Source organism: Siniperca chuatsi, linkage group LG1, assembly GCF_020085105.1.
Source record: "Siniperca chuatsi isolate FFG_IHB_CAS linkage group LG1, ASM2008510v1, whole genome shotgun sequence".
Classification (NCBI taxonomy): Eukaryota; Metazoa; Chordata; class Actinopteri; order Centrarchiformes; family Sinipercidae; genus Siniperca; species Siniperca chuatsi.
Window position 1 is genome coordinate 96,529 of NC_058042.1, and position 27,859 is coordinate 124,387.

At 43.0% G+C, this 27,859-nt stretch overlaps 1 protein-coding gene and 1 long non-coding RNA gene across 12 annotated transcripts in view; one reads left to right on the top strand and one right to left on the bottom strand.

The window, feature by feature from the left end:
* Window positions 1-750: 750 nt before the first annotated feature.
* vps13c (vacuolar protein sorting 13 homolog C) overlaps window positions 751-27,859 on the bottom strand; it is a 118,193-nt gene continuing 91,084 nt past the window's right edge. For 8 of the 10 annotated variants that reach the window (XM_044197334.1, XM_044197081.1, XM_044197255.1 and 5 more), the window contains 15 exons: window positions 26,409-26,478; window positions 23,012-23,123; window positions 22,813-22,926; window positions 21,883-22,013; window positions 21,499-21,580; window positions 20,424-20,537; window positions 19,575-19,650; window positions 19,285-19,448; window positions 19,136-19,181; window positions 17,956-18,079; window positions 14,473-14,587; window positions 6,308-6,399; window positions 6,101-6,224; window positions 3,043-3,126; window positions 751-2,638 (listed from right to left, as the gene is read on the bottom strand). In XM_044197334.1, coding sequence (XP_044053269.1) covers window positions 2,537-2,638; window positions 3,043-3,126; window positions 6,101-6,224; window positions 6,308-6,399; window positions 14,473-14,587; window positions 17,956-18,079; window positions 19,136-19,181; window positions 19,285-19,448; window positions 19,575-19,650; window positions 20,424-20,537; window positions 21,499-21,580; window positions 21,883-22,013; window positions 22,813-22,926; window positions 23,012-23,123; window positions 26,409-26,478 — 1,550 coding nt within the window. In that variant the 3' untranslated portion in view covers window positions 751-2,536. Of the gene's footprint in view, window positions 2,639-3,042; window positions 3,127-6,100; window positions 6,225-6,307; window positions 6,400-12,302; window positions 13,068-13,088; window positions 13,957-14,472; window positions 14,588-17,955; window positions 18,080-19,135; window positions 19,182-19,284; window positions 19,449-19,574; window positions 19,651-20,423; window positions 20,538-21,498; window positions 21,581-21,882; window positions 22,014-22,812; window positions 22,927-23,011; window positions 23,124-26,408; window positions 26,479-27,859 lie in introns of those variants that run through there. The other 2 variants (XM_044197585.1, XM_044197505.1) reach the window with 2 other exon arrangements.
* On the top strand, window positions 24,932-25,272 carry LOC122876917. Of its 2 annotated transcripts, none has more exons than XR_006378152.1 (2): window positions 24,932-24,958; window positions 25,207-25,272. It is a non-coding gene; the product is annotated as an uncharacterized LOC122876917 (long non-coding RNA). The 2 variants fall into 2 exon arrangements; XR_006378151.1 differs by having other exon boundaries at window positions 24,933-24,958; window positions 25,150-25,272.

Below are 27,859 nucleotides of genomic sequence, written 5' to 3' on the forward strand. Positions count from 1 at the left end.
GGGCGGGGGAGGGGCGGGGTTTAAATGGGACGCGCCTCCCTTGTACCCTTCACACCAAACTGTGATGGATCGACAGCTCAGCGCTTTACCGCTTTTTACAAATCATCAGAAACAGCTGCAGACTCGCTTCAACGAGGCGAAGCGTCTTCTGCGGATAATTAAAACGCAGCCACGCTTGGTAGTTAGTGGCGTCAGTTTCTGATTTAGACATTTGTGTTTGTGATCTGCATCATGATCAGAACTGTTGTTGCTGCGGGTTTTTATCTCAGTGTCTCCGTGTGTTTACACGTGTTGGGAATCAAGAAATGAAACAACAGTCCCAGTAAATATTAACTGCAGTTAGTTACGTTACATTTTTCTGTTTTATGTTACTGCCACGTGACCATGGATGTGTTTTCTTGCACCAAATGCATGACTGCAATGCATTGTGGGTGATATACACCTCTGAGTGACCATCAGCCCTCCGAGGGTCGATCTCACCGAGTTCACTTCAGTTTTCAGACAAATGGAACGACACTCATGATGGCGGCGGAGCCGGCCGGGCGGAGTTGAGCGAGTAATGAAAGACGGCTGTGTTTCATTAGTCCAAGGGCTGACGAACTGCTAATGAGACGCAGCCCATGAGTCTGTTGCCCCAGTGCATGCTGGGAGGGTTCCCAACACACCTACCTCATGTACCTGCAGTCACATGATCAGCACTCAAACAAGATAACTTGATCCAGGATCAACAAATCAGTCCTCAAACTGAACTCTGATGTATGTATTTATTTTACTTTATTATTTAATGTGCACTTAATGAACTGCTGAGCAAACTGAGATCTGAAGAGCATTTATTACACCTGAAAAAGTTCTTCATGTTTCAGTCAGTGGAGATCCGGGAAATATTTTAATGATGGATAAATATCGATCCTCATTCACGCCTTTGTTTCATCCAGACTTGATTATTGTAACGTTTTTCTGTCAGGTCTGCAGCGTGCCAATACAAAAAGGTTCAGATGGTTCAGAAAGCTGCAGCAAATCAGAAAATTTGTTCATATCACACCAATTTTAGCTTCCCGTCATTGGCTCCCTCTCCACGTGAGCTCAGACTTTAAGGTGCAATAAATCAAAACAATCGATAAAGATGTTTTGTGAATAGAGCTGGAGACGTCCGACTCGGATCCCAAAGTCCACCCTTAAACACACAGTCCACCAGACGTCATTAAATCTTTATAGAAACGTGTTCAGGTTACAGGTCGGTTCTTTCCTTCAAACTTCTGCCACACAAACCAACATGAAGACAGCAAAGATTATAAAGGGGAAAATATTTCTTCATGTCACTCAGCAATCAAACAGATTCTGTTCACATGTAAACACTTCATTTGTTCTTCATGAGAAACACTTTTCATTCTTCAGTTTGTAAACAGAAAGATCTGCAGGTAAAACTCACCGATTTACCGATCGATGAAAGAAAAAACAAACACGTCGAACTTCGATGAATCAAACTGAATCATGAATTTGGGAATTTAAACAGTCGACTGTCTAAATTCAAAGTCTGAATTCTGAATTTCATCTCAGACGTTTTATTCTCTTCTGAGTTAATAAGATATTCATTAACTTGTTGGATTATTATTTTCAGATCTTCATGTGTTTATTTCTCTGAAGTTGAACGACAGCAAACATTCATCAACATCAACAAACTGATTACTGTAAATATTTGTTTAGTGCAACATGTTTTTATGGCGTCATATTCAAACAGGCCCAAAGTCCTCAAACTGAAGAGACTAAAATATAAAAGACAAAAGAAAACCTTCTGAATAACTCAACATTTCACCACATTTCTATTCATTTATAAACATTTGGACACACAGAATGAAAGTATTATAATCAGGATGACTCAATGAATTTTGGTTCATTTTTAAAATATTTACAGTTTTTAGCTGCAGCCCATTAAACTTGTCAGATACACATTTCTACAGCAGGTGAGGTTAAGTTTTTCACTCTTTAGCGACAGGAAGTCGTTGTTTGTTTCAGAACGTGTACTGCTGACAGAGGTGGCAGTTAAACAATCACATGACTCCAGCGGCCATTTGTTGAAGGCTTTTTACCCAGAATGCCTCACAGCATCATGACTATGTATACATTCAAACCCACAACCCTGCTGAGTCAGCTCTTTGGACGGGTCCACCTGAGCAGGTGTTTGTGTCGACAGAAAGTTCATTTAAATATTTAGAAACACAGAACTTGAATCTGTTTCTGTTCTCAGATGTAAACTGGAAATCATCTCTGTTCACAAAATATACAAAATAATATTGAACCATGTACCTAAATTAATAATAAAGAATTTGAAGCCGACCTTCTAAAAACAAAATGAAATAAAATAAAATAACGTCTAAACTGAGAAACGAAACCTGTTAACTCAGAGCTCAGTGTGGGTCATGTGACAGGTCAGTGTTTATATCTCTTAAAGGAACAGTCCTGCATTTAAGATGCAGTTTAAGATATTTAATATAAATCAGCAGTGGGCAGGAAGTGAATGTGCTGACAGGAAGTGACCTCACTGTTTGTTGTTCAATTTGAGGAAGCGCTGTGACTTCTGTCTCGCCATGCGGTGCTGCTGCTGTGCCACGTGAGCATCTGATATGGCCACCTGCAGCTTCTGTTGGTAACCATGGTAACCAGGTGAGGGAACAGGCACACACAGAAACATTAGGTAAACACACACACACACACACACACACACACACACACACACACACACACACACACACACACACACACATCATGGATGTGGCGTCCACATGCTTGAATGAAAAATTAATTGTTTAGCGAATAAACCAAAACACTTTTCTAACTTAGTGTTGTGTCCCACTGCACATGCTCAGTAGTGTTTGTCCTGTTCGGTCCACAGACTTTACATCAAGACGTCACGCAATTTAAAATGTCTTTTCTAGACTAGGATTAAAACTTCATATCAGTTGGAGGCGTCCTGTAAGTTCTGTTAATACGTCTATTAATACATCCATGACACACACACACACACACACACACACCTGTGTTTACCTGAGCAGTGTTTGAGTCTCTGAGCTGAATGTTCCTCACTGACTCCTGACCGTCTCTGTTTGGCAGCTTCAACTTCTGCTGCTCCTGAAACACAGGCAGACAGACAGGCAGACAGACAGGCAGTCAGACAGGCAGAGAGACAGTCAGTCAGACAGGCAGAGAGACAGGCAGTCAGACAGGCAGAGAGACAGTCAGGCAGTCAGACAGGCAGAGAGACAGTCAGTCAGACAGGCAGACAGACAGGCAGTCAGACAGGCAGACAGACAGGCAGGCAGTCAGGCAGAGAGACAGTCAGTCAGACAGGCAGACAGACAGGCAGTCAGACAGGCAGAGAGACAGTCAGTCAGACAGGCAGACAGACAGGCAGTCAGACAGGCAGAGAGACAGTCAGTCAGACAGGCAGAGAGACAGGCAGTCAGACAGGCAGACAGACAGGCAGGCAGACAGGCAGTCAGACAGGCAGAGAGACAGGCAGACAGACAGGCAGACAGACAGGCAGACAGACAGTCAGTCAGACAGGCAGAGAGACAGTCAGGCAGTCAGACAGGCAGAGAGACAGTCAGTCAGACAGGCAGACAGGCAGTCAGACAGGCAGACAGACAGGCAGGCAGTCAGGCAGAGAGACAGTCAGTCAGACAGGCAGACAGACAGGCAGTCAGACAGGCAGAGAGACAGTCAGTCAGACAGGCAGACAGACAGGCAGTCAGACAGGCAGACAGACAGGCAGGCAGGCAGTCAGACAGGCAGAGAGACAGTCAGTCAGACAGGCAGACAGACAGGCAGTCAGACAGGCAGAGAGACAGTCAGTCAGACAGGCAGAGAGACAGGCAGTCAGACAGGCAGACAGACAGGCAGGCAGACAGGCAGTCAGACAGGCAGACAGACAGGCAGACAGACAGGCAGACAGACAGGCAGAGAGACAGTCAGTCAGACAGGCAGAGAGACAGTCAGGCAGTCAGACAGGCAGAGAGACAGTCAGTCAGACAGGCAGACAGACAGGCAGACAGACAGGCAGGCAGTCAGGCAGAGAGACAGTCAGTCAGACAGGCAGACAGACAGGCAGTCAGACATGCAGAGAGACAGTCAGTCAGACAGGCAGACAGACAGGCAGTCAGACAGGCAGAGAGACAGTCAGTCAGACAGGCAGTCAGACAGGCAGGCAGTCAGACAGTCAGACAGACAGGCAGAGAGACAGACAGACAGACAGACAGGCAGTCAGACAGGCAGACAGACAGACAGGCAGACAGTCAGGCAGTCAGACAGACAGTCAGACAGGCAGGCAGTCAGTCAGACAGGCAGGCAGTCAGACAGGCAGAGAGACAGTCAGTCAGACAGGCAGACAGACAGTCAGACAGGCAGAGAGACAGACAGTCAGACAGACAGGCAGTCAGTCAGACAGACAGACAGACAGGCAGTCAGTCAGACAGGCAGGCAGGCAGTCAGACAGGCAGGCAGTCAGACAGGCAGAGAGACAGTCAGTCAGACAGGCAGACAGACAGTCAGACAGGCAGAGAGACAGACAGTCAGACAGACAGGCAGTCAGTCAGACAGACAGACAGACAGGCAGTCAGTCAGACAGGCAGGCAGGCAGGCAGAGAGACAGGCAGAGAGACAGACAGGCAGTCAGACAGACAGGCAGAGAGACAGTCAGTCAGACAGGCAGAGAGACAGACAGTCAGTCAGACAGTCAGAGAGACAGACAGGCAGTCAGTCAGACAGACAGACAGACAGACAGACAGACAGACAGACAGGCAGAGAGACAGACAGAGAGACAGACAGGCAGTCAGACAGACAGGCACTCAGACAGGCAGAGAGACAGACAGGCAGGTAGTCAGTCAGACAGGCAGAGAGACAGTCAGTCAGTCAGTCAGACAGAGAGACAGACAGGCAGACAGACAGGCAGAGAGACAGACAGACAGACAGGCAGTCAGACAGTCAGAGAGACAGACAGGCAGACAGACAGGCAGGTAGTCAGTCAGGCAGGCACTCAGACAGGCAGACAGGCAGACAGGCAGAGAGACAGATGAAAATAACGTTCTGTGTGTGATGTCACACTCAAACATCTGTGATTGGCTGATTGTGACCTCAGACAGAAATGAACTGAAAGTGTTTCAAGTGATAAAAAATAAAAACATCATTAAGAGCTAAGATCCCCAGAATATGAATTATTACTGAATATAAGAACTGTTTGTAAAGGACTTGCTATTATCTGCATTCAACAGTTAACAGGTCATTGTGGTGAGAGAGAGCCTGAAGCCTTTAGTTATTGATTAGAACGATCGATCCTTCAGTTTGCTTTTTTCCTGACCTTGAAATTCTCTTTGCCCGTCTGTGTGGTATTCTGGTATTTAGGACATATATGTTGATAAATCTACAGCCTCTGATTGGAGAAAAGCTGCTTCACAGCGCAGTGGCATCACACACGTGGTTTACCTTCATTAACTCACCTGAACACCTACAGAATAACCACACACACCTCTACACATCAGACTGCTCCATTATGATTACATAATATATATCTAGGACCACGAGTTTCAGCCTCCATGATATCCTGGCTCCTCCTCTGTCCGTCCGCCAAAAGTCCCAACATCAAACATCGACCTGTTCTCACTTATCTTCCTCAACTAAATTAGACTTAAAGGTCCAGTGTGGAGGGTTTAGCGGCCTCTAGCGGTGAAACTGCAGTTTGCAGCCATGTGAACACCGCTCGCCTCGCCCTCCCCTTCCAAGCCTGCAGGAGAAACTACGGTGGCCGCGAAACTCATGAAAAATGCGAACGGCCCTCTCTAGAGCCGGTGTCTGGTTTGTTCATTCTGGGCTCCTGTAGAAACATGGCGGTGCAACATGGCGGCCTCCGTGGAAGGGGACCCGCTCCCTCTGTAGATATACAGGGCTTATTCTAAGGTAACGAAAACACAACGATTCTTATTTTCAGGGGATTAAACACTAATGAAAACATACTTATCAATATTATATTTCATTTCTGCCGACAGCGCCTCCTAAATGTTCCACATGTGTCTGAACTTAATGTCTGTTGGTGTTTTGGTGTTTTTGGTACCTTGCAGTAGATCTTCAGCTCGGATCCCGTCACAGTCGGAGGGCGGTAGAAGTTCTCAAACAAACACTCCCACTCTCTGTTGAAATGACCAACGAAGTCGATCTCCTTCACACACAAAACCCTCCTACACAACATCAACACATACAAACAATAAATAATAATGTAAAACAACAACAACAATATGAGGGGCTTTCTGAGGGTTCATACCTGTTGGTGATGATGATGTTGGTCTTTCGGTGTCCAGGATACTGACAGTGATCTCTGAACACTTCACCTTGCAGCTGTTTGATCTCTGAGCGCTGGAAACACAAACACAGGAGGTTCAAACACACAAGAAAACACACAATCCTATATTTTATTTTATTGATCTCTCAGTGTTTCTTCAGCCACACCTGAGCATCAGCTGTTATTCTGATTAATTCAAACATTGATCTGTAATAAAATCAGACAGGTTGTGTTTGAGTCCACACTGGGTTTTAAAATACAGACTGAGTGGTTCATCATTGCTTCCATCGCGGCTCGGAGCTTGTGGTTAATACAGTAAGCTACAATCGAATCAATCAATCAATCAATAATAAAAACATTCATTCAACAGAATCAGAATAAGCTTTATTGCCAAGTAGGTTTACACATACAAGGAATTTTCTTTGGTGCAAACCAATAAACAGTAGAAATATAAAGAAAGATAAAGCAAATACTGCAGGTCAAGAATCAAATATAAAATTGACAATAAGATATTAAAGAATATTATATGAAAATAAAGAATATGTACAATATTATTTAATTGACAGTTTAAAACGATTTACATGGGAATGTGCAAAAGTTTACAGTATGAGTATAATGTACTATAATAATAACAACAACAACTATTTGTATAGCACCTTTCAAAAACAAAGTTACAAAGTGCTTTACAATAAAAATATATAATAAAAGCAAATAAGATCCAGAACTTAAACATGTGACACTATAAACATGATAAAAGTATTTAAATAATTCCAACAAATACCATCAGATTAAGAAAAAGCCATACGATAAAAGTGAGTTTAAAAAAGAGATTTAAAGGAGGATACTGTGGAGTTCCACAGCTGAGGGGCCCGACACCAGGGGAAAATCACAGATATTGGCAGGAGCCTGACCATTCAAGGCTTTGAAAACAAGCAGTAAAATCTTAAAATCAACTCTAAAACTCACAGCTGACTAACCACGGGCAGCAAGGATCGGTGTGATGTGGTCGCTTCTCTTAGTACGTGTTAAAAGCCGCAGCAGCATTTGTACCAGCTGCAGTCTTTGGATGTTTCGTCTGCTGATACCAGAATAAAGTTCACTGCAATAGTCAAGTCTGGAAGAGATAAAAGCAGGGACGAGCTTTTCTAAGTCTGCAGAGGGAAGGAACAACCTGATCTTGGTTAGCTGTCTTAGTTGAGCAAAGCAAGACTGCACCACTTTAGTCACCTGAGCATCAAAGGACAATTCTGAATCAGAAATGACACCTAGGTTGCCTCTTTTTGAATATTATTAGATAAGGCACCCAGACTAGAGGAAAGATCATTAATTAACTGAGGCCACAGGGGCCGTTATAATTACCTCTGATTTTGAGTCATTCAATTGCATTTTTGGACATCCAATACAGGCTTTATCGAGACATACAATTGGGTGTCATCAGCGTAGCAATGGAAGTCAATGTCATGACTACGCATGATTTGACCCAGGGGAAGCTGGATGATATGGTAAACAGGAGGGGACGCAAAATAGATCCTTGGGGGACCCCACAAAATAGAGGAGCACGAGAGGGGAAGGCACCTCCAAGCACTACAGAGAAGGACCTGTTCAACAGATAGGAGATTAACCAATCCAGAGCCACATCACTGATGCCAACATGGTCTTCAGACGGTTGATTAAGATATCATGGTCTGCAAGCTGCAGGTCATTGGTGACCTTGACTAGAGCAGTCTCAGTGCTGTGTTGGGAGTGAAAACCAGATTGAAAATTTTCAAAGATTAGACTGTTATTCATAAAATAAATCAGTTGAGTGGAGACAGCTTTTTCTAAAACCTTGATTAAAAATGGCAGCTTGGAGATGGGTCTAAAATTACTTAAATAACAGAGGGATCTAGAGAGGGCTTCTTTAAAAGGGGGTAAACAGTGGCATGTTTAAAACTGGAGGGGAAAATGCCAGTAGACAGAGGGTAGTTAAAAATGGCTAAAATATCTGGCCCTACCGTCTTAAATACAGCTTTTAAAAACCAAGTGGGAATGCAGTCTGAAGGGCAGGTGGATGATTTTGAAAGTGCAACAGTGTGTTCCAGGGTTGACAGACTGATTTCACCTAAGTGGGTTAATTCTGAAGGTGGGCAGGAGTCAACATCATGCTCTCTGAGAACAGTGTTAAAATGCTGCAGAATCTCCACTATTTTATTAGAAAAGTAATTAAGAAGTTCTTCACATCTCTCTGGAGTGGATTCAACTGGCTGGCCTGGCGGGGGACCAATGACAGAATTTATAGTTTTAAAAAGGTTTCTGAGGTTGTGACCCTGTCGAGTGATAGGTGTTTCTTGCTTCTTTGATTTTACACTGATAAGCAGACATTAGGTTTTTCAGAGAAGCAAAGGAGGCACTGTGTATCCTTTTCCCACTTTCGCTCTGCCTTCCTGCATTGTCTTTTTAAGCTCCTCAATTCTTTGTTGGGTCTCTGTAAGTCTCTGTAAATAATATCATAAAGAGTACGGTTTAGACCTGCTCTATAGGAAAAGTGCAATGAGATAACTTCTGTTATGAATTGGCGCTATGTAAATAAAATTGAATTGAATTCTTCATTTAACCATGGCAGTGAAGATTGCTTCAGCTTTTTACATCTGCCTGGAGCTACAGAATCTAAAATGTTTGTGCAAGAGCTGTTAAAAACAATGACAAGCTCCTCTACGGAGAGGCCATGTTGTTCACTGGTATTAAAACATGTGTTTGAGGCAGTAAAAGCTTGACAGAAGCAAGGAACAGAGAGTGAATCAGGGGGCAGGAGCGAATCAGTGTGGTGGGTTTGGGGTCAGGAGAAAGCAGTGGAACCTGGAAGAGCACTGCATTGTGATCGGAGATGGCAAAATCAATCAAGTTCACATCGTCCACACAGAAACCTTGGGAGACCATAAAGTCAAGCGTGTGCCCTTTGTCATAGCTGGGCTGCTTCACATATTGAGTCAAATTTAAAGAATCTAAAAGTTTGATAAAATCAGAAGTAAACGAGGAGGAAGAAGGGCAACAAACATGGATATTAAAATCACCAAGAATAAGAACTCTGTCATATTGTAGAATAATGACTGATAAAAGGTCTGAAAATTCCTTGAATAAAACCGGAGGTAAGTTTAGGGGTCAGTATACTACATGGTATAAAACATGAAATTGGCAGTTTGTTCTAAAACTAAGACTCTGGTGGAGAAGCAGCCAAGCGAGACTGGAGAACAGCTAAAATCCTTTCTGTGTATTACTGCAAGGCCGCCACCTCGGCCTGTCAGTCTAGGCTGGTGGAAAAATAAATATTCTGGGGGGGATGACTCAACGAGAGGGACACATTCATCAGGATTAATCCAGAACTCTGTGATGATAAAAACGTCAATATTATTACACTTTATTATTATTATTATACTTATTGGCAAGGAACCTTAAATTGAGTAAACAGGATTTAGCTGATTCAACAGCAGGGATGGAAGAAGTGGTTTTTAACTGTGATGAGATTGTTTCTGTGTGGACAGCGAGTAGATTTTGCTGTTACACTCTGCCTATCAGTAATCCTAACAGCAATGAATGAATTAGTCAGGGAAACAGAAACAAAACCTGAAAAAACTCCAGTGTTTGTACAGAGCCGTGGCTCTGTAAATGCTAAACAAAAAGAAAAAGACTCAGACCGAGCCACACAACACTATTCCAGCCATTATTTCTGTGTCGTCTGGAGATGGTGTGCTGGCTCCGGGAAACTGTCTCGTCCTCTCTGGCTGTTAGCTTCGCAGCAGCATTTGTAGGGACAGTTTACTAACCCACAACCTTGCTAAGCTAACCCACAACCTAGCTAACGTTAGTTATATTACTTGCTGTGTAGTTGTTTGCTCTATATCATGGTATTTGTCATTGGATTTCTCCAGAATCACATACCCCACTTTTAAATTGGTCCTACTTGGTCCAGAAAGAACCCAAAATGACTAAAAAATAGTCCAAGTCCAGTGGCAGTAGTAAAACTTTGCATCCACTAAAAAGACGGCTAAAACGTTCAGAGCTCTTGGTCATAATAGGAGTGGGGCTGGACAGGACACATCTCCTCCCCAGGCTTTCAACTGTGGAGGCAAGAGACTCAAGTTCATAATGTAGTTTAATGAACTGCCTGGCCATGACGTCATTGGTGCCAGTGTGCACTACCACAGTGTGGAGAGAGGGATGGACGTCAAGAAGAGCTGGAATTAGTTCAATGAAATAAGCTGTCTTGCTTCCTGCGAGACAGTAAGTAGCACCGTGCATGCTGCCTGTTGCCGTTGCTCCATCTCGTCGTCTTACTTTTTCCAACTTTTAGCTTCCTTTCTGATTCTGATTGACCTGATCTGATGCTTGAGTGGGGGGAGGCACTGAGATAGCATCAGGTGGCTGTGGTGAAGGAGAAGAAGTCACTGGAGTTGACATCGTGTGCAGCCGATTGTCAGATTCGGGTCATAGAGGGGAAGAGAGAGTCTTTTTCGACCCTTAGCTACCAATGCCCAGGAAGGGGGACGAGGTTAAGTCTGGCCAGGGATGTCAGGAGTAGAGGGTGCATCTGAGGCCAAGGACCGCTGGCTACCCACAGGCTCCAGACAGGTTAGCCGAGAAGGCTAAGGAGTGGGCCCGCTTCGGATGTATCAGCTCTGGTAAGTTTTTAGCCCAACATGGCTACCTCTTGCTTCGGTTTGGAATTGAAGCTGTAGTAACTTCTTATCAAAGTGTCCGATGACTAAAAACTTTTACCCAGTTTAAAACATTTAGAAAAACAAAAAGGATTTTAAAAAGCTTTACATAGACCACGGATAGTGTTGATGAGGCCAGCTGCAGATGGAAAGAAACTGTTTGTGTGGCATGAGGTCTTGGTCCTGATGGAGCGCCTCCTGCCGGAGGAGAGTGTCTGACAGGTTTTGTCCAGGGTGGAAGGGGTCAGCCACAATCTGTCCTGCTCGCCTCAGGGTCCTGGAGGCGTAAAGGTCCTGGAGGGAAGGTAGATTGCAGACTCGATGACGGTGGTGTAGAAGTGTACCATCATTGTCTTTGGCAGATTGTACTTCTTCAGCTGCCGCAGGAAGTACATCCTCTGCTGGGCTTTCTTGGTGAGGGAGCTGATGCTCAGCTCCTACTTGTCCTGGGTGATGATGGTGCCCAGGAAGCAGAAGGACTCCACAGTGTCGACAGAGGAGTCAAACAGGGTGATTGGGGCGGGTGGAGCTGGGTTCTTCCTGTGATCTACAACCATCTCCACTGTCTTGAGAGCGTTGAGCTCCAGGTTGTTCTGACTGCACCAGGTCACCAGGTGGTCAATCACCCACCTGTAGGCAGACTCATCCCCATCAGAGATGAGCCCAATGAGGGTGGTGTCTTCTGCAAACTTCAGGAGCTTGACTGACTGGTGACTGGAGGTGGAGCTGTTGGTGTAAAGGGTGAAGAGCAGAGGGGATGCAGTCTTGGGGGGAACTGGTGCTGATGGGCGGGGGTTCAGAGACATGTTTCCCCAGCCTTCATCCAGTGAGGTGTTAAAGATGTCCGTGATCAGTATAGTGCTTCAGGGTGGAGTTAGCGATATTTACATGATGGCTCAATATTCCCTGTCTGACAGTCTGGATACAGTCTGTTTGTACTCACATTAACATATGGATTTTAGAGGAAGGACACTGCTGACACTGACATTGCAATTGTAAGGCTTTAGTCCCCACCAGACCTTAACCATAACCCAGTCCCTTACTGGGAATCCACATTAAAAGCAATGTGCGCCGTGTAACCGCTACTGAAGCATCCAGTCCGTTCAATCCACATTGACTCCGACTCTGTCTGTCTGTCCATCTTCACCAGGCTGACTGATATCAAAAATTTACTGGACATTAAAATTTGTTTTAATTTATTGATTAATTGCCCCCATTATCCCATGTAGATCAGCCCCTGTATGCATCTTATTTTTAAAATAAAAACAGTTTGCAGACCTAAGAAATTAAAGGTGTGTAGTGTAGTTTTATTAAACTTCAGGTTTGAACGTCACACACTCTGTTATTGCTCAGCTGACAAATACACACATATTTAAAGATCAACACAAGCACAACAGAATGAGAGGTCAGAGGTCATGCTGAGACTGAATTATACAGAGAATATGTCATTACAAAGACAGAAATATTAAATATCACAGATTCATACACGAGGCCGGAATGAATTCAAAGGTGATGCTACAATCTTTTACAAAAATATTGCTAAGATCTATGGGAGATAACACATTTATCACAGCTTTAAAGTAAAATAATTTCCACTGCCTGTTAATCTTATTTTGGATAATTAAATTAAATGGTTATTAACAAAAACTATTATACAAACGATTATTTATAAATGGCTGTGAACACAAATAAAAAAACTACTTCAGTATTTCAGAAATAAAAAACAGAAATGTTTATTCTAGACAAAAAGTAATAAAACTGACAGCTGAGTGTAAAAATGTTTGAGGTATGAGAGAAAGATAATGGTTTTGGCATGCAAAGAAACCTGAATTATCTCAGCACAATATTTATAGATGAATGTATACTGTATATAACAATATTCATAGATGTAAGTATAATTAACAGTATTTATAGATTAATGTAGAGATTTACAGGATGAGCAAATTAATCATTAAACATTAAACTGAGAAAGAATGATTATAGTTTATAGTCTTTAAAAACACTTGAATGATAAAGTTGATCCACCCAAACCCTGTTTATTCCTCATCAGGCTGCATGTGACACAAACACAAGAAGAAGAAGAAGAAGAAGAAGAAAGTGGTTAGAAGCAGAAATAAGAAGAATCTACAAAGATACTCGGTTTTTAAAAGGTAAACTCCATAGACTGACCTTTAGGTTATTTTGATTACTATAACACATTGTTCTTAAAGGGCAACACACCCCACCAGTGCCCAGACCTGACTATTGTACCCAGACCCAAGTACTGTACCCCCACGACTACTGTACCCCAACCAGACTACTGAACCCAGACCCAACTGATGTCCCCCAATTTCCTTACACAGAGCTGAATACCATCCCCGATTACGGTACCCAGAACAAACTACTGTACCCTTACTACTGTACCCCGACCACTGTACCCCAACTACTGTACCCTGATCCGACTATTATACCTCGGCTAATGTATCCCAACCCAACTACTGTCCTCCGACTACTGTGCCCCAACCCAAGTACTGTACCCTGAATCGACCACTGTAACCCAATTACTGTACCCCAACCCAACTACTGTTACCCGACCGACTGCTGTACACCAACTACTGTACCCTGACTACCGCACCTTAAATACTGGGCCTGAACTACTGTACCCCGACTAATGTATTCCAACCCACCTACTGTCCCCCAACCTGGCCACTCTACCACAACCCAACTACTCGACCCTGGACCCGACTACTATACCCCAACTAATGTACCCCGACCCAACTACTGTCCCCTGACTACTGTCCCCTGACTCGACTACTGTGCCCCAACGTGACTACTAGACCCTAACTATGTTTTCTGTCTGACGTTTGAATTCTGAGTTGTGAAGATGGTAGAAAATCAAGATGTATGACGTCAGCACGCTGTGGCTGATAGCACGGAGGTGTGTTGATGAATGCAGAAACTCTGATGATTAGAAAAGAAAAATAAATACTTTGTATAAACACATTTTCACAATGCTGTTACAATCCTGAGTTGTATGTTTTTATAAGTGAATGTTTAACTATTTTTAACAGATCTCTCCCTGCTCGGTGTGTGCGTATGTGTGAGCGTGAGCGTGGTCTCTAATTGGACAGTTCAAGTGTCTATGGGCGTCTATGGAAAGTGTTAATAGGAAGAGTCAGGAGTGTTTGCAGGACTGTTTATGGGAAGAATGGGGACTCTACTGTGATTTGGTCAGGACCACTGAGTAAATAAGTTTTATTTTTTGTGAAAATAAGTTTTGTGAAAATAAAATTCACCCAAAACATGAACACATGACTACTACTATTATACTATACTACTATTGATGTTTTTGACCTCTGGAGTTTCTCCTTTTTTGCTGCACCTGACTGAAGCTGAGCGTGAGAGGCCGCACCTGTTTCCTCTCAGGAAGTGACGTGTTGTTGTAGAAACAGAAGAACAGAGTCAAAGTGATCAAACCTGGAATAGGTCGAAACCCTGCGACTCCGTCAGGTCATATGGTCGGATGATCCCGTCCTCCCTGATCAGACGCACTGGCCGCAGTTTGGTCACTTCCTCTGTCGACTCCGCCGCTCTGACATCACAACACACACACACACACACAGCTCTGTTTTAAAGCTGCACCGTTTACAGCCCACCTCCACACGAGTGACAGTAAATTACTTGAATTCACCAGAAACCGTTGTGTATCCAACCACCATATCAAAGTCCAAATCTATTTTAAAAATATTAATTATATCATTGAGCTGAAACAGACACTTATACTGCCTCTTTGTTGAAGCGTATTAACTTCACATGACGTGATTAAAGTTGAACTGAAACATGAAGCTGATCGGAAAAGTTAGTATCTTTCACTCTGAGTGATACCTTTCGGTTTTAAAGAAGCTCCTCGGGGTTCAGTAGGTAATCTGATTTACTTTATGTACATAAGCTGTGTTTCTGGTACAAACTGGAGATCAAACCACAGTCACAGTGCAGCAGGTTTATTTTCAGTGCACACGATGCTGTTAGATGCTTCTGTCAGGATATCTCACCTTTCATGACCTCTACAGTGACAGCATGAAACAGTAACATTCAACAGGTTATCATGAACTGCCTGATGTGTCACATGACAGATGGATTCCGCCATACGGAGGAGGAGGAGGATGATGAAGATCACTGAGGCAGCTGGGAAATGTTTTAGGGACGGAAGCAGGTTGTCGAGGCGATGACAGATTTACTTAAATATAAATGTTTAAATGTGTTTTCCGTTTAGCTCATTAAATAATCCATGAGATCAAGTTTTGATTATACCATAGCTGGATATTATATCAACTGTTTATTAAACAGACTCCTGAATGTTCAACCAATGAAACTGAGCTTTAATGAAACTTTACAGTACTAATATTTACACGTATCTAGTCGTATTTACAAATATTTACTTTTACTTTCAACTATTTACTAGTAATTATACAAATTTACGCAAGTACTTAAATGCAAATTGCAAATATTTAGGACAACTTACATGTACATACACATCTTTACAAACATTTTCAAGTACTTACTAATATTTACTGCTATTTAGATGGACTTACACGAATTTAGTATATTTAGTATTGACTACTATTTGCATGTAACTTGCAATATTATTTTATATTTTATTTTTTATTACAAATATTTACTACTATTTACATGTCCCTAAAAGTATATACTAGAATTTACATTTGCATGTATTAACTAGTATTTACTGGTACCTAGATGTATTCGTTAAATATACTTGCACGTATTTAGTAGCATTTACTAGTATTTACACGTAGCTATACGTATACGTTTTCTCTCTGATGCAGCTTTAAGCAAACCTCTGTGGGAGTTCCACACTAACAACTAAACAAACAAACACTGCAGCTGTTAGTATTTCTCCGAATCATTGTGTTAACCACAAAGCTGCCAAACTCAGCCTGGCAGAACCATGTGATCACTCAGTCAGCCAATCCCTGAGGGGAGAACAGGTGATGCTGGAATTATGTTTCCACGAAGATTCACGTAAACGTCTCTGTGTATCAGCACAGAGCAGGGTGTTATGGGTAACACACCTCCCAAATCTCAACGAGCAGTGCGAAGTGCGCTTTAAGCAAGCCGACCGGTTCATTCAACTCTTGTACTTTTATCCAAGTATAAAACAAACAGCCACACAAAGCATCCGAGCGACCGCGTGCACGTTCGCTTCAGCAGGATGCTTCTGGACGACGCACCGTGTGTGAGGTGTGTCCACGTGTCAGGTTACACGCCGCTGTTGTGCTGAGTCGACGTGTGTCAAAGCTGCAGTTTTATCACATTCTCGACATATTCGGTGTTCTGTACTCTGCCTTCTGGACGAACTACAGCTGTCAAACAACACGAAGCAGCTGCTGCGCGTCACGTTTAAGATTCACGAACTTTAAAGTGTCAGAAGGATTAGATGCTTTCAGATGATGCACGTTAGTAAACTGTAAACTTTGTGTGAAAGTTAGGATTTGATTCAAGTGAATAAAGAACATTTCCAATATTTCCATCTCCCTCACCCTAACCCGTCACAATATTAACAATATTAACGCTAATACAACCCATTCAGCTCATTGTATAGGAACTGTCTGTATCTGGCTTCACTTGGTAACAAACCGCTCCAAAAGAAGTTAATGTAGCCTGTTCATCTGCTGTGACCACAAGGCTAGCGTTAAAGCTAAGCCGGTCTGAGGGCAGACGCCGGAGAAGAGAGAGCAGAAAAAGAAGAAGAGGAGGAGGAGAAAGGCTGATAACCCTCATCCCCGAAGTACTCCGGTTTAGTTTCTGCCTGGGTCTATTTGTTAACCAAATGAACTGCAACCAATCGAACGCAGCGTACGGGTCGGAGGACCGGAGCGGACGACACTGTAGGTGAAGCGACTGTAGTGAAGTTACTCGAGGTCACCTGGGCAGGTAAGACCTGCACCCTTTCTTTGTTGAGTGGCAACCTCAGGCATTTCTGTATGTATGGCCTGTTTGTAGCTGGCAGCCGCAACATGCTATCTAACATGCATCTTTTCCAGGTTCACAGCAGGGAATGTATATAAATGAAAAATCACTATGAAATATAAATATATAGTGATATATAAATATCACTATGGTTTAAAAACGTTTGGCAACCACTGAACTAGCAGCTGATTGGTTGCTGAAAATGTTACCCAGGAAGTAAAGTGGAAGTTATGTTTGAATCCTGAGGTCATGTTTGGGATTTATTGGTGATGTCAGACTTTGAGATGCTGTAAACGGATAAAAACATCGTCCGCCCTGAAAGGCTCCAAACTGTCACCTGGCCTCTCGACTCACGATGCAGCAGCCGGTGGAGGGGTGGAGGGGTGGAGGGAGGGGCACTGGCAGTGTTAGAGCGATGTGAGCATGAATCAGTTCAGAACACAATGGATGGAGGGGTTTTCTGACACGATGCAGCGACTTACCGTCCGTCTGCTGCAGGATGACAACAACATGCAAAAATATACAACTGCTGCACGTTGAAGCTCATCTCCTTCATCTTATCTGGATTAAAGTTTTTCTCATCATATCATCAGTATCAAACAGATACTGAGGAGGAATTTGTTCCTGAACCTCTGTGATACACTAACAGAAGACGGAGACGAGCGGCGATGAAGGAGCTCAGCTTTAACATGTTCAATGTGAAATACTCACACACCACAACGACAAGAAAAAGAAAAAACAAAACTCCGGGGAAACAACAAGACGAGACGGAAAACAAAAGCAGAAAATGTGAAAATTAGTGAGCGCACAAGAAGAAGAACAGAGGAAACAGCCAACACGCTGTGAAGCACACAGACAACACAGAAAGTTCTTAAAATACTTGAAACAAACAACAAGAAAAGAAACTATCTGAGAAAATAAAAACACACATGTTGTGAAGGTTTAAATGAAGTACGACGAAGAGCAGCGTACCTCTGGATGCCCTGGAAGGTGCTGCTGGCCATGTCCACGATGCCGCCTGTCGGCCGGGCGACCACGCCCACCAAGCCTTTCCCGATGCCCTTAAAGAAACCTGCTGCTCCCTCCCTCTTCGCGCCTGCAGACACACATGCAGGACCACATTTCACATCAACAGGTGCAGTCGACATTCGCAGTCCGGAGATTCTGCTGCGGTCCTACTGCAGGTCTGAGCCCGAAAAACCCAGATCCACAAACTGCAGAACCTGAAGACGCTGAGGTCACACAGACCAGCTCTTATTAACAGCCGTGGATCGGTTTCAGAAATAAATATATGCTGTGTAGTATAGAAGTTATATATATATATATATATATATATATATATATATATATATATATATATATATTTCATTTCCTGCATTTATATACATTAAATCAATTTAGCAAATAAATTATGATAAAATTGGTTAGTGTGGTTTTAATAATAAGGGAAGTATAACAAAACATGCCATGTAAACTTCTGTATTGTTACATGAACCTAAATAACTTTTAGTTTTCCTTTATAGAAACCTGATACTTTGATCGATAATGTTGTATTTATATCTTTACTACAAACAGCTCTGCGCTTTACTGTCTGATCTCTGACTGATATTCAATTTGAGCATCTTATTAGGAGAATATTAAGTGTAAATAAAATATTAACACAAAAACAAAGTCTGCAGTACTTTTTTCCATAAACAAATAAAATATTCTTTTATTTAAAGCTCTACATGGACTGACACAAGCCTACACCTCTGATCGCCTCAGTCCATATTCTACATCCAGACCCCGCAGATCCAGATCCAGATCGTTTGCTGCTTACACACTGAACAGTTTGCCTTCTCTATTAAGTCTTCCCCATCTATCATTAGTTTTGGCTTTATTACAGAAAGCACAGATGACAGGAAATGAGGGAGAGAGATGCAACAACACAGTCCATGGCCGGATTCAAACCAGGGACATAACACTTCACAGTCTTGACCCCTTAATCACGAGGGTGCCCATCTATCATTACTACTACATTTGAACCCCCTTAATTATTAATAATACTTTAATTTAGTCTGTTTGTGTCTATAAAGACGTTGACTTGACATGATGATAACTACATGTTTAAATCAGTGAAGTTATATAATGAAAGGAGGCGGCGGACACTTACCCTCCACAGGTTTGGTGACGATACCTGTAACTCCACCCATGACTCCCTGCGGAGACACAAACTGTTACTGACCCTCATCGACTGACCTCACATCAGCTGATAAACTGTTTTCAAGTTAACAAGCTGATATCAGTTTAGTCTCTCTGTACCTTCAGCAGTCCTTTTCCTCCTTTAGCCAGACTCTCTCCAAAGTCTTTGGGCGGTCGGTTCATCTCCTCTCGTCGTTTCTGTTGGTACTCTTTATCCATGGTGATGGCTGCCAGACCTTTACCCACCGAACCCGTGATCCTGGAAACCATACCTGCAGCGCCACCTGCAGGACGCCAGGAGGAGGAAACAGTCAGCTGATAACACTGACCACAGAGCTCCAACTCATCAGTGTGTCTGCCAGCTGTCATGAGATCAGACATTAAAGATTTATCATCACACAGTATCTTACCGACAGTGTGACCCAGCAGGCTGCGGACTCCGATCACAAAACCTTCAGCAAACTCCTCCGGACCCTGAACAGCCCCCTGATGAACACACGCAGCAGTCAGCTTTATTAAAGCAGGGCTAACATGATTTCAGACTACAGATCTTCACAGGTCCACTCGGCTCCTAAAAACCGTGACCCGAACCAGGACTCGAGTCAGTCCATGACACCCTTCCAACACGTGTCATGAAGCAGATTTAGATGTATGGTCCATTTTCGTCAGTCGATCTGATGTGAATAATTTACATTTAGTTGTATATGTGTTGTGATGCAAACACACTTTAAATGTAAAGAAAGTGGCCATTATAGAGTTTAAATGTTTAGTAAAATAAAGCTCTCTGAGCTAACAAGCTTGCTAACGGTCAGTTAGCCCGTTAGCTTAGCTTGATCACTAACAGGACATAGTGTTTAAAAGCTGTTAGCATGATGTAACTGTGTGTGGAGCAGTCTATACTCTGACAGAGGAGCTTCAGTACAGCTGGATGGTGACACTCAGCTAATGAGCTACGATAGCTTCCTCCATGTTGGACTCTCCGGCTCTCCGTCCACTCAGAGCTCAGCTCTGTCAGGACAGTTTGTTATTGGTCAATGGCACAAATTCACAGATCAAAGTTCAGCCAAGTTAAACTCTACGCAGAACATTCCCGCGGATGAATTTTGCCTCCTCGAGCAGATCCTCTGATCGCAGCGACTCCTTCTGAATGAACTGATTTCACTGTTTTAAATCCTGGTGTGTAAACTGTACTTGTGCAGGTTTGGGCTTGTTGCCATGTTGCGTTGTAGTGTTTTGTAAGTGTGTGTGTGTTGTGTTACCTGGAAAGGTTCGTAGAAGAAGGCCTCCACTCCCTCAGACAGACCTCGGATCAGTCCAAATGGGTTTCCCAGGACGTCCAGACCCAGAACCAGAACATACATCTGCTTCAGGAACTGCAGCCAGAAACAACATCATGTTCAACATCAAAGTTTCCCAAAGTTTCTGGCTTATGAGCCTTTAAACTGGCTTTGTCACACGTTAACTGTTCAATCGGAGCGATGTTCTATCGTTTTGTTAGAAGAGTTTTTAGAAGCATGAAGAGGAAAACTATCCAGGATGTAATACTAAAGAAACAAAGAATAGAGAAAGTCAGACAAACTAAACTATTTGTAATACAGAATGTGTTTATTTTCTTATTTCAGATCTTGTCAGTCATCTCCGGTGTTGCTGGATTTGGAGCCAAACACCTTGAGGAAGCTCTGAAAGCTAGTAGCCCAAAGTGAACCTTCATCAAAACAACTACAAGGTCTGGTAAGAAGAAGTAGACAATAATGAAAACATATAGAAGAGGAATGGGAAAGAGAGCCTATAATTAGATCACAAACAGATTCTTCAGAAACGTCAGAGAATAACTTTGTTTTGGGTACATTATCTCTGTAAGTTCTCTGAAGAAAGTGAATGTGAAACAACAGATATTTGGTTAAAATACTGCAAGTAAAACATCTGTTATGAGGAACTGGGGGAAGGCAGCGCCTGCAACACCGGACCAATGGCTAATAATCATTGAAGAAATATAAAAACTATCTGTCTTGAGACTATAAGAAGCACAACTGGAAGAAAAATGGAAAAAAATGACATTATACAGGATTCAAGATGGCAACACCAGAACGGAGCTGCGAATAAATCCAAAAACCGTATCACTATGTTTTTTTCAGACCCAGAAACACACTGAGACAGAGGTTGGTCCACCTTCAAGACCACACACCCAAACATCAACAGAGTAATGTGGTTTACATAGTCCACCACCAAACCATTAAACAAGACCATGATGCAACACCGGAGGAAGAAGACTTTTGGATGAATGGGTTAAGGGTTATGAGAATCGTCACAGACAAACAGAGACTGTAGTTTGACCTGTTCAGTGTAGTGTCGGACCACCGCCCACATCAGCTTCTCTCTGCGGTAAAACTGGTACTTCACCTCGAAGAAGGCCAGTCTGACAGAGACAGAGAGGACAGGAAACAAACACCAAACACGGGAAACAAAAAACAGAGATTCAACTCCACATCACACCACAGAGGACGATATGGACAACTTTTATTTTGACGGGGCAAGCAACAAATGTTCCTAAAAATGTGGTTTGATGAATTTACACTGCATAAGACATGTTTTGTTTCTTTTATCTGAGCATAGTTGTATCTGATGTTGCATTGAACTAACGACAGAGCAGCATCTTTACGTCCCAGAATGCATCTCTCTACAACAAAACAACACTGTGAGCAGCAGGAAGTGTCTCACTTGAAGATGATGTCGTCAACATCGGTCAGCGTGGCTCCGATACTTTTCAGCAGCAGGTTGAGAGACTGAACGGCCGCCGTCTCCTGAGTCGAGTCCTCACCGCTGGAGCCCAGAGACAGACTGAGATGGAGCTGAAATATAAAATATAGAAACAGAGACAGACTGAGATGGAGCTGAAATATAAAATATAGAAACAGAGACAGACTGAGATGGAGCTGAAATATAAAATATAGAAACAGAGAGAGACTGAGATGGAGCTGAAATATAAAATATAGAAACAGAGACAGACTGAGATGGAGCTGAAATATAAAATATAGAAACAGAGAGAGACTGAGATGGAGCTGAAATATAAAATATAGAAACAGAGACAGACTGAGATGGAGCTGAAATATAAAATATAGAAACAGAGACAGACTGAGATGGAGCTGAAATATAAAATATAGAAACAGAGACAGACTGAGATGGAGCTGAAATATAAAATACAAAAACAGAGACAGACTGAGATGGAGCTGAAATATAAAATACAAAAACAGAGACAGACTGAGATGGAGCTGAAATATAAAATATAGAAACAGAGACAGACTGAGATGGAGCTGAAATATAAAATACAAAAACAGAGACAGACTGAGATGGAGCTGAAATGAATTTTAAAGAAAACAGAGCAGTGTTCAGGACTTGAATCTTCAGCTCAGGTTCAGATTTCTTCCCACAGATATTTAACTATTCAGACGTCTAATTTTGGGCTATATGAATAAAATTGACTGAAGTTGACTTAATTTTGTTGAAATGAACTGAGGAACATTTACTTTGATCAACACAACCTGAAAATGTTTGCAGTCGTTGACTCTTCAGTTCAGGTTTGAACTCAGACAGGTTGAGTAACAGAGTAACAGTTTTAAGATTTACAGACGAAGTTTAAACCCTCCTCACCTTGATGGGTGAGATGTGGAAATGTTCGAAGAAGCTGAGTCCTGACGTGTCAGTAAGCGATGCCTCCATCAGCTCGGCCTGCAGCAGCTGCAGATCTCTCTCTATCAGCCGCGACTGAAACACAAACACTAGCTCAGACATGTCTGATGTTAACTTATGTGTCAGGGAGCTGAACCATCAGCCTGCTGCCTTGCTCTACCTTCTGTCTGTCGGCCTGGGGGTCAGCAGCAGGTGTGAACAGAGCCAAGATGGCTCCCAGGAAACCCTGATCGATCTTCACCGCCATCTCCTGAACCAGAGCCATGAAGTACCTGAAGTACACACAAACATTGACAATATCTTATTTGAATCCGTCATTCACATCACAGTTAGGATTCAAATATTCACAGAGGTTATAAACGTTCTTTGACACTCATGTAAAGAAAACAGACAGACCACCTGTTGCAGTTTAACCAGCTGTGTCAATCATAACACACCAAGTCACTTCATCTTGGAAGAATCAGAAAGCAATATGATGTAAAAAAAAAAAAACCCAGCAGAAGTATAAATGCAACCAAGAAGCATTCAGCTCCGGACTGCAATAACCTCAGGAGGAGTTTTGAGATGCATTCTGTCAGCTGTTGGATCAGGTGCTGGGGGAGGCTGCCGGACAGCCCTGGTAAACCCAAACATGTAGTGTATTGTGAACATCTGTGTGAGGACCCTGTCCATAAAGTCTTCCTGCATCCCGGGGGAGACTGGGGACATGGAGTCTGAGTGGGTCATGTTCAAAGTCTCCATTGTTGAGGCGGTCATTGACATGGTAGTGACTTGAGAACCTGCCGGTGGACACCAGTGATGAAGGAGGCCATGAAGCTGAGTCCTTTCAGGTTCGGTTGGCCCAAGAGATTCCTGAAGCAGCAGACAGGAATCGGGAGCCCAGAAGGACTGCAGCTTCTGTGGTCGCTGAAGGAAAAACTCAAGGAGGCCATGGAGAGGGACTTTCAGTCGACCTCAAAGAGGTTCTTACCAACGGTCAGACGACTCAGGGAGGCAGGACTTAGTCCAGACTGTTTTCAGCAGGGAGGAGAACTGCTGACCTGGACTGAGGATACTGTCAGAAGGTGGAAAGAACACTCTGAGGAACTCCTGAATCCGACTGACTCGTCCTCCAAAGAGGAGGCAGAGCTGGAAGACTTGTACATTTCTTATGTGGTTAAAAAGCTCTGCAGTGGCACCCTGAGATGCTGAAGACCCTGGACACTGCAGGGTTGTCTTGATTGACGCCTCTTCAGTGTCTCATGGGGGTCGGTAGCTTTGGACTGTCCTATGCCGTACAGATAGTGAAGCCCTTTAAGGCAAATTTATGATTTTAGGCTATATAAATATAATTGACTTACTTGACTGGCAGAACGGCATGGTGGTTCACATTTTTAAAAAAGGGTGACCGGAGGGTGAGCTCCAACCATCAGGGTATCACACTGCTCAGCCTCCCTGGGAAAGCTTCTGTCAGGCTGCTGGAAGGGGACTCCTGGCTGATGGTTGAACCTCAAATTCAGGAGGACTGATGTGGATTGTGTCCTGGTCCTGGATCAGTGGACCAGCTCTATTCTGTTGCAGGGATCCTGGAGGGAGCATAGGAGTTTTCCCATCCATTCTACATGTGTTTTGTGGACTTGGAGAAGGTTTATGGCCATCTCCCGCGGGGTATCTTGTGAGGAGTACTGTGGGAGTACGGGGTACCAGGGCTATGAGTCATTCAGTCCTTGCATAACCTGAGTGAGAGTTTTCTCAGCAGGAAGTCAAACATTCTCAGTGGGTGTTGGACTCCTCCAGGGTTGCTCCTGTCACAGAATCTGATTTTCATGAACAGAATTTGAAGGTGCAGTTGAGGTGTGGAGAGTGTGTCGGCATGGTGACCTCAGGATTGTATCTCGGCTCTTTGCAGGTGTAACATGTTCATTATTTATAATATAATTACACAAAATTGTTCTTTTATTTGTCACTGTTTCATACCTGGCTTTTGATTTGCTGTGCTGCTTTGGTCCTCCAGCCCCTTCTTCTGTATTTTTATTTAATTTCTTCTTCGTGTGTCCCCGGCTGCACCTGTATAAATATTTAGGTCGCGACTTCCTCTTCCCTTTTGTAAATCCCGTGTTGGGAAGAGGTAAGTCATCTTGTGTAATCCCCTGTTTTAAGTGTCTTTCTGTTATTATTTTGTCCTAATTTATCATTACTACACTGTTATACTGCCATTTAAGTTTATATTGAGCACCGATGTCGCTCCGTCATCGTGCTTTTATTGATTGGAAGAAGGTATGCGTGGAATGCTAACTATGTCAATTGTGTTTCCTGTAGTTTTGGGCTGGATCGACACTTAAGCACATGTTAATCATATCTATTATTGTCAACCAGGTATGTTGTCCCTTTTTGTAAATCCCGTGTTGGGAAGAGATTAAACGGAGAGCGCCTCCGAACGTTCCACTGTGTTACGTGCTCCTTGTGCACCACACCGCAAGATCTACACAACGCAGAAGTACGACGGTTACACAGGTGATGTGGTTCTGTTGGTTTCATCAGACTGGGACCTGAGTGTGAAGTAGCAGGATGAGCGTTGGCTCCTCCCAGTCTGAGGTCATGGTACTGTGCTGGAAAACAGTGGATTCTTCAGGTTGGAGTGAGTCACGGCTAAGATGGCAAGTAAGGTCAACAGGACTGTCCGCCAAGGTGGAGGTGCTGTACTGGACTGTGGTGGTGCACATGGGTAGCGGAGTCTGAAGTTGAAGCTCTGGATTTACTAGTCACTCAACTGTTCAAACCTGCACCTATGGTCGTGATTGAAACAATGAGATCATAGATACAAGCAGCTGAAATGCGTTTCCTTGGTAGGGTGTCTGGGCTCAGCCTAAGGGATAGGGTGAGCAGTTCAGAGGAGAACCACTGCTCCTTAATATTGAAAGAACTGGTTCAACATCTTTGGATGCCTTCTGCACTCCCTGTGGAGGTTTTTCCAGGCAAGTCCACCTGGGAGCAGGTGCAGCAACACACTGGAGGGATTACATATCCCATCAGCCCTGGGAACACCTCGGGATCCTCCAGGAGGAGCTGGAGGAGGTGGCTGCAGAGAAGGATGTATGGACTGTCCTGATTAGTAAGCTGCCACCAAAATCCTGATAAGTGGCAGGAAATGGATGGATAATCAGATATTTCTCTCTCACTGTAAACAGCACTGATAAAGTCAGAACTACATTTACAAAGGACTGTCAGGTGAGTTTATTATCTCTCGGCTCCTAAAACATTTTTGTCATTTTTGAAAGTCACCTAAAATCTCATGATGCTGCAGTAACTTCAATTTATTTTATGTATATAGCACCAATTCATAACAGAAGTTATCTCTTTGCACTTTTCCTACAGAGCAGGTCTAGACCGAACTCTAACTTCTTGTTTACATGCGCTACAGGCGTTCCCTTGCACCTGATTTACATATTTCTGAAGTCTTTACTGGCTGAGACATTCCTCACACCTTACTGTACCGCAAACTGGTTCAAACTCACTTTTAACTGGTTCACATGCACTTTAAACTGGTTTACCCTCATGTTAAACTGGCTGTTACTCACTTGAACTGCATGACGCTGCTGTGCTGGTTGAACCTGGTGATGATGGACACGTCGATGAACGGCTTTGGCTCTGTGGAGGCAGAGCTCAGAGTTAAAGAGACTCCGCTTATCACGACAACAGACAGAGATCAAACTGAATCACACAAATATCTTTGATAATTATTCTTAAACACGTCTTTATCAAACATTTTCTCTTTAATTTCCTTCTTTATTTTCTGTCTCTAACAGCAGTAAAACCTGATGATGCTGCTCGGTCCATCAGTCCAGAACTTTGGTTCAGTCGGCTACAGTGTGAATGATCCACATTAAATACTTTCATATCTTTTGTTCTGCTCGGTTCATGCGCTGTCGTATGCTAATTTCAGTGTGTTCAGCTACTGCTGGTGTCAGGATTCAGGATTCAATACATTATTGCCATTTATCAACATAGTCGATAGGTATTTGGTTTGGTGAGCTCACACAAAACAAAACAAATACAACCAGACAACAACTCACATACAGTGACCACCTTAGGACATAGGAGTAAATAAGTAATAATAATATAGCCGCAAGCGGCAAATGCTGGGTTCAAGCTAACGTCAGACCGTTAGAAGTTTAAAGCTTTTGGCCTAGATGTGACAAAAGCAGTGAAATCTCCCTTTTTTGCATTTTCACAAACAGAATGAAGAAAACAAACAATTTCTGATTCATAGTCTGATTCGTGTTTTGCCACGCACATTTTTTGCCCTTGTAGCGCCCCCTAGTGGTCGATTTGAATGAAACAAGGCATGTTTCAGGTACTTCTGTGGACATATCCTGTAAGTTTTATGATGATGGGCCAACAATTGTTGACTTTATGTGCTGAGCCACGCCCCTTTTGAAGTTCATTGGTCAATATTTTAAACTAAATAACATATCAACAAGATATATACAACTTTTGATAAGCTTCGTTCAACGATGATGATCCACCGAAAATTTAGTAGCAATCGGACCTACGGTTTAGGAGGAGATGTCTAAAGTGTGTTTTTCAAAAAATTCAAAATGGCGAAAAATCTAGTTAGGTGGACTTTAGTGGCTTTTTTGTAGAGCACATTGAGCTGGACTTGTGAGAGAAATTTCAAGTCATTCAGACTTACAGTATGAGGGGCGTGGCCTGTTCAAAATAGCATTTTTGGGCCTTAATTAGAGCGCCACCATGTGGCCGATTGGGCTCATATTTCTGTGGAAGCACATGCGCATCATTTCCAGTTATTGGGCCAAGTTTCGTGTTTCTAGCTCTTTCCAGCTCACAGCCATTTGAGCCGCAGCATAAGACAAGTAATGATGATAATAATGATAATAATAATAAGACAGCACAAATACAATAGTAAATAATTAAAACAAGCATTCCCACAGGGATGCTATCAGTACCACAACCGGCTATGATGCACTGTATATCATTGTATACATTCCCTCACAGTGTCTTCCAGACA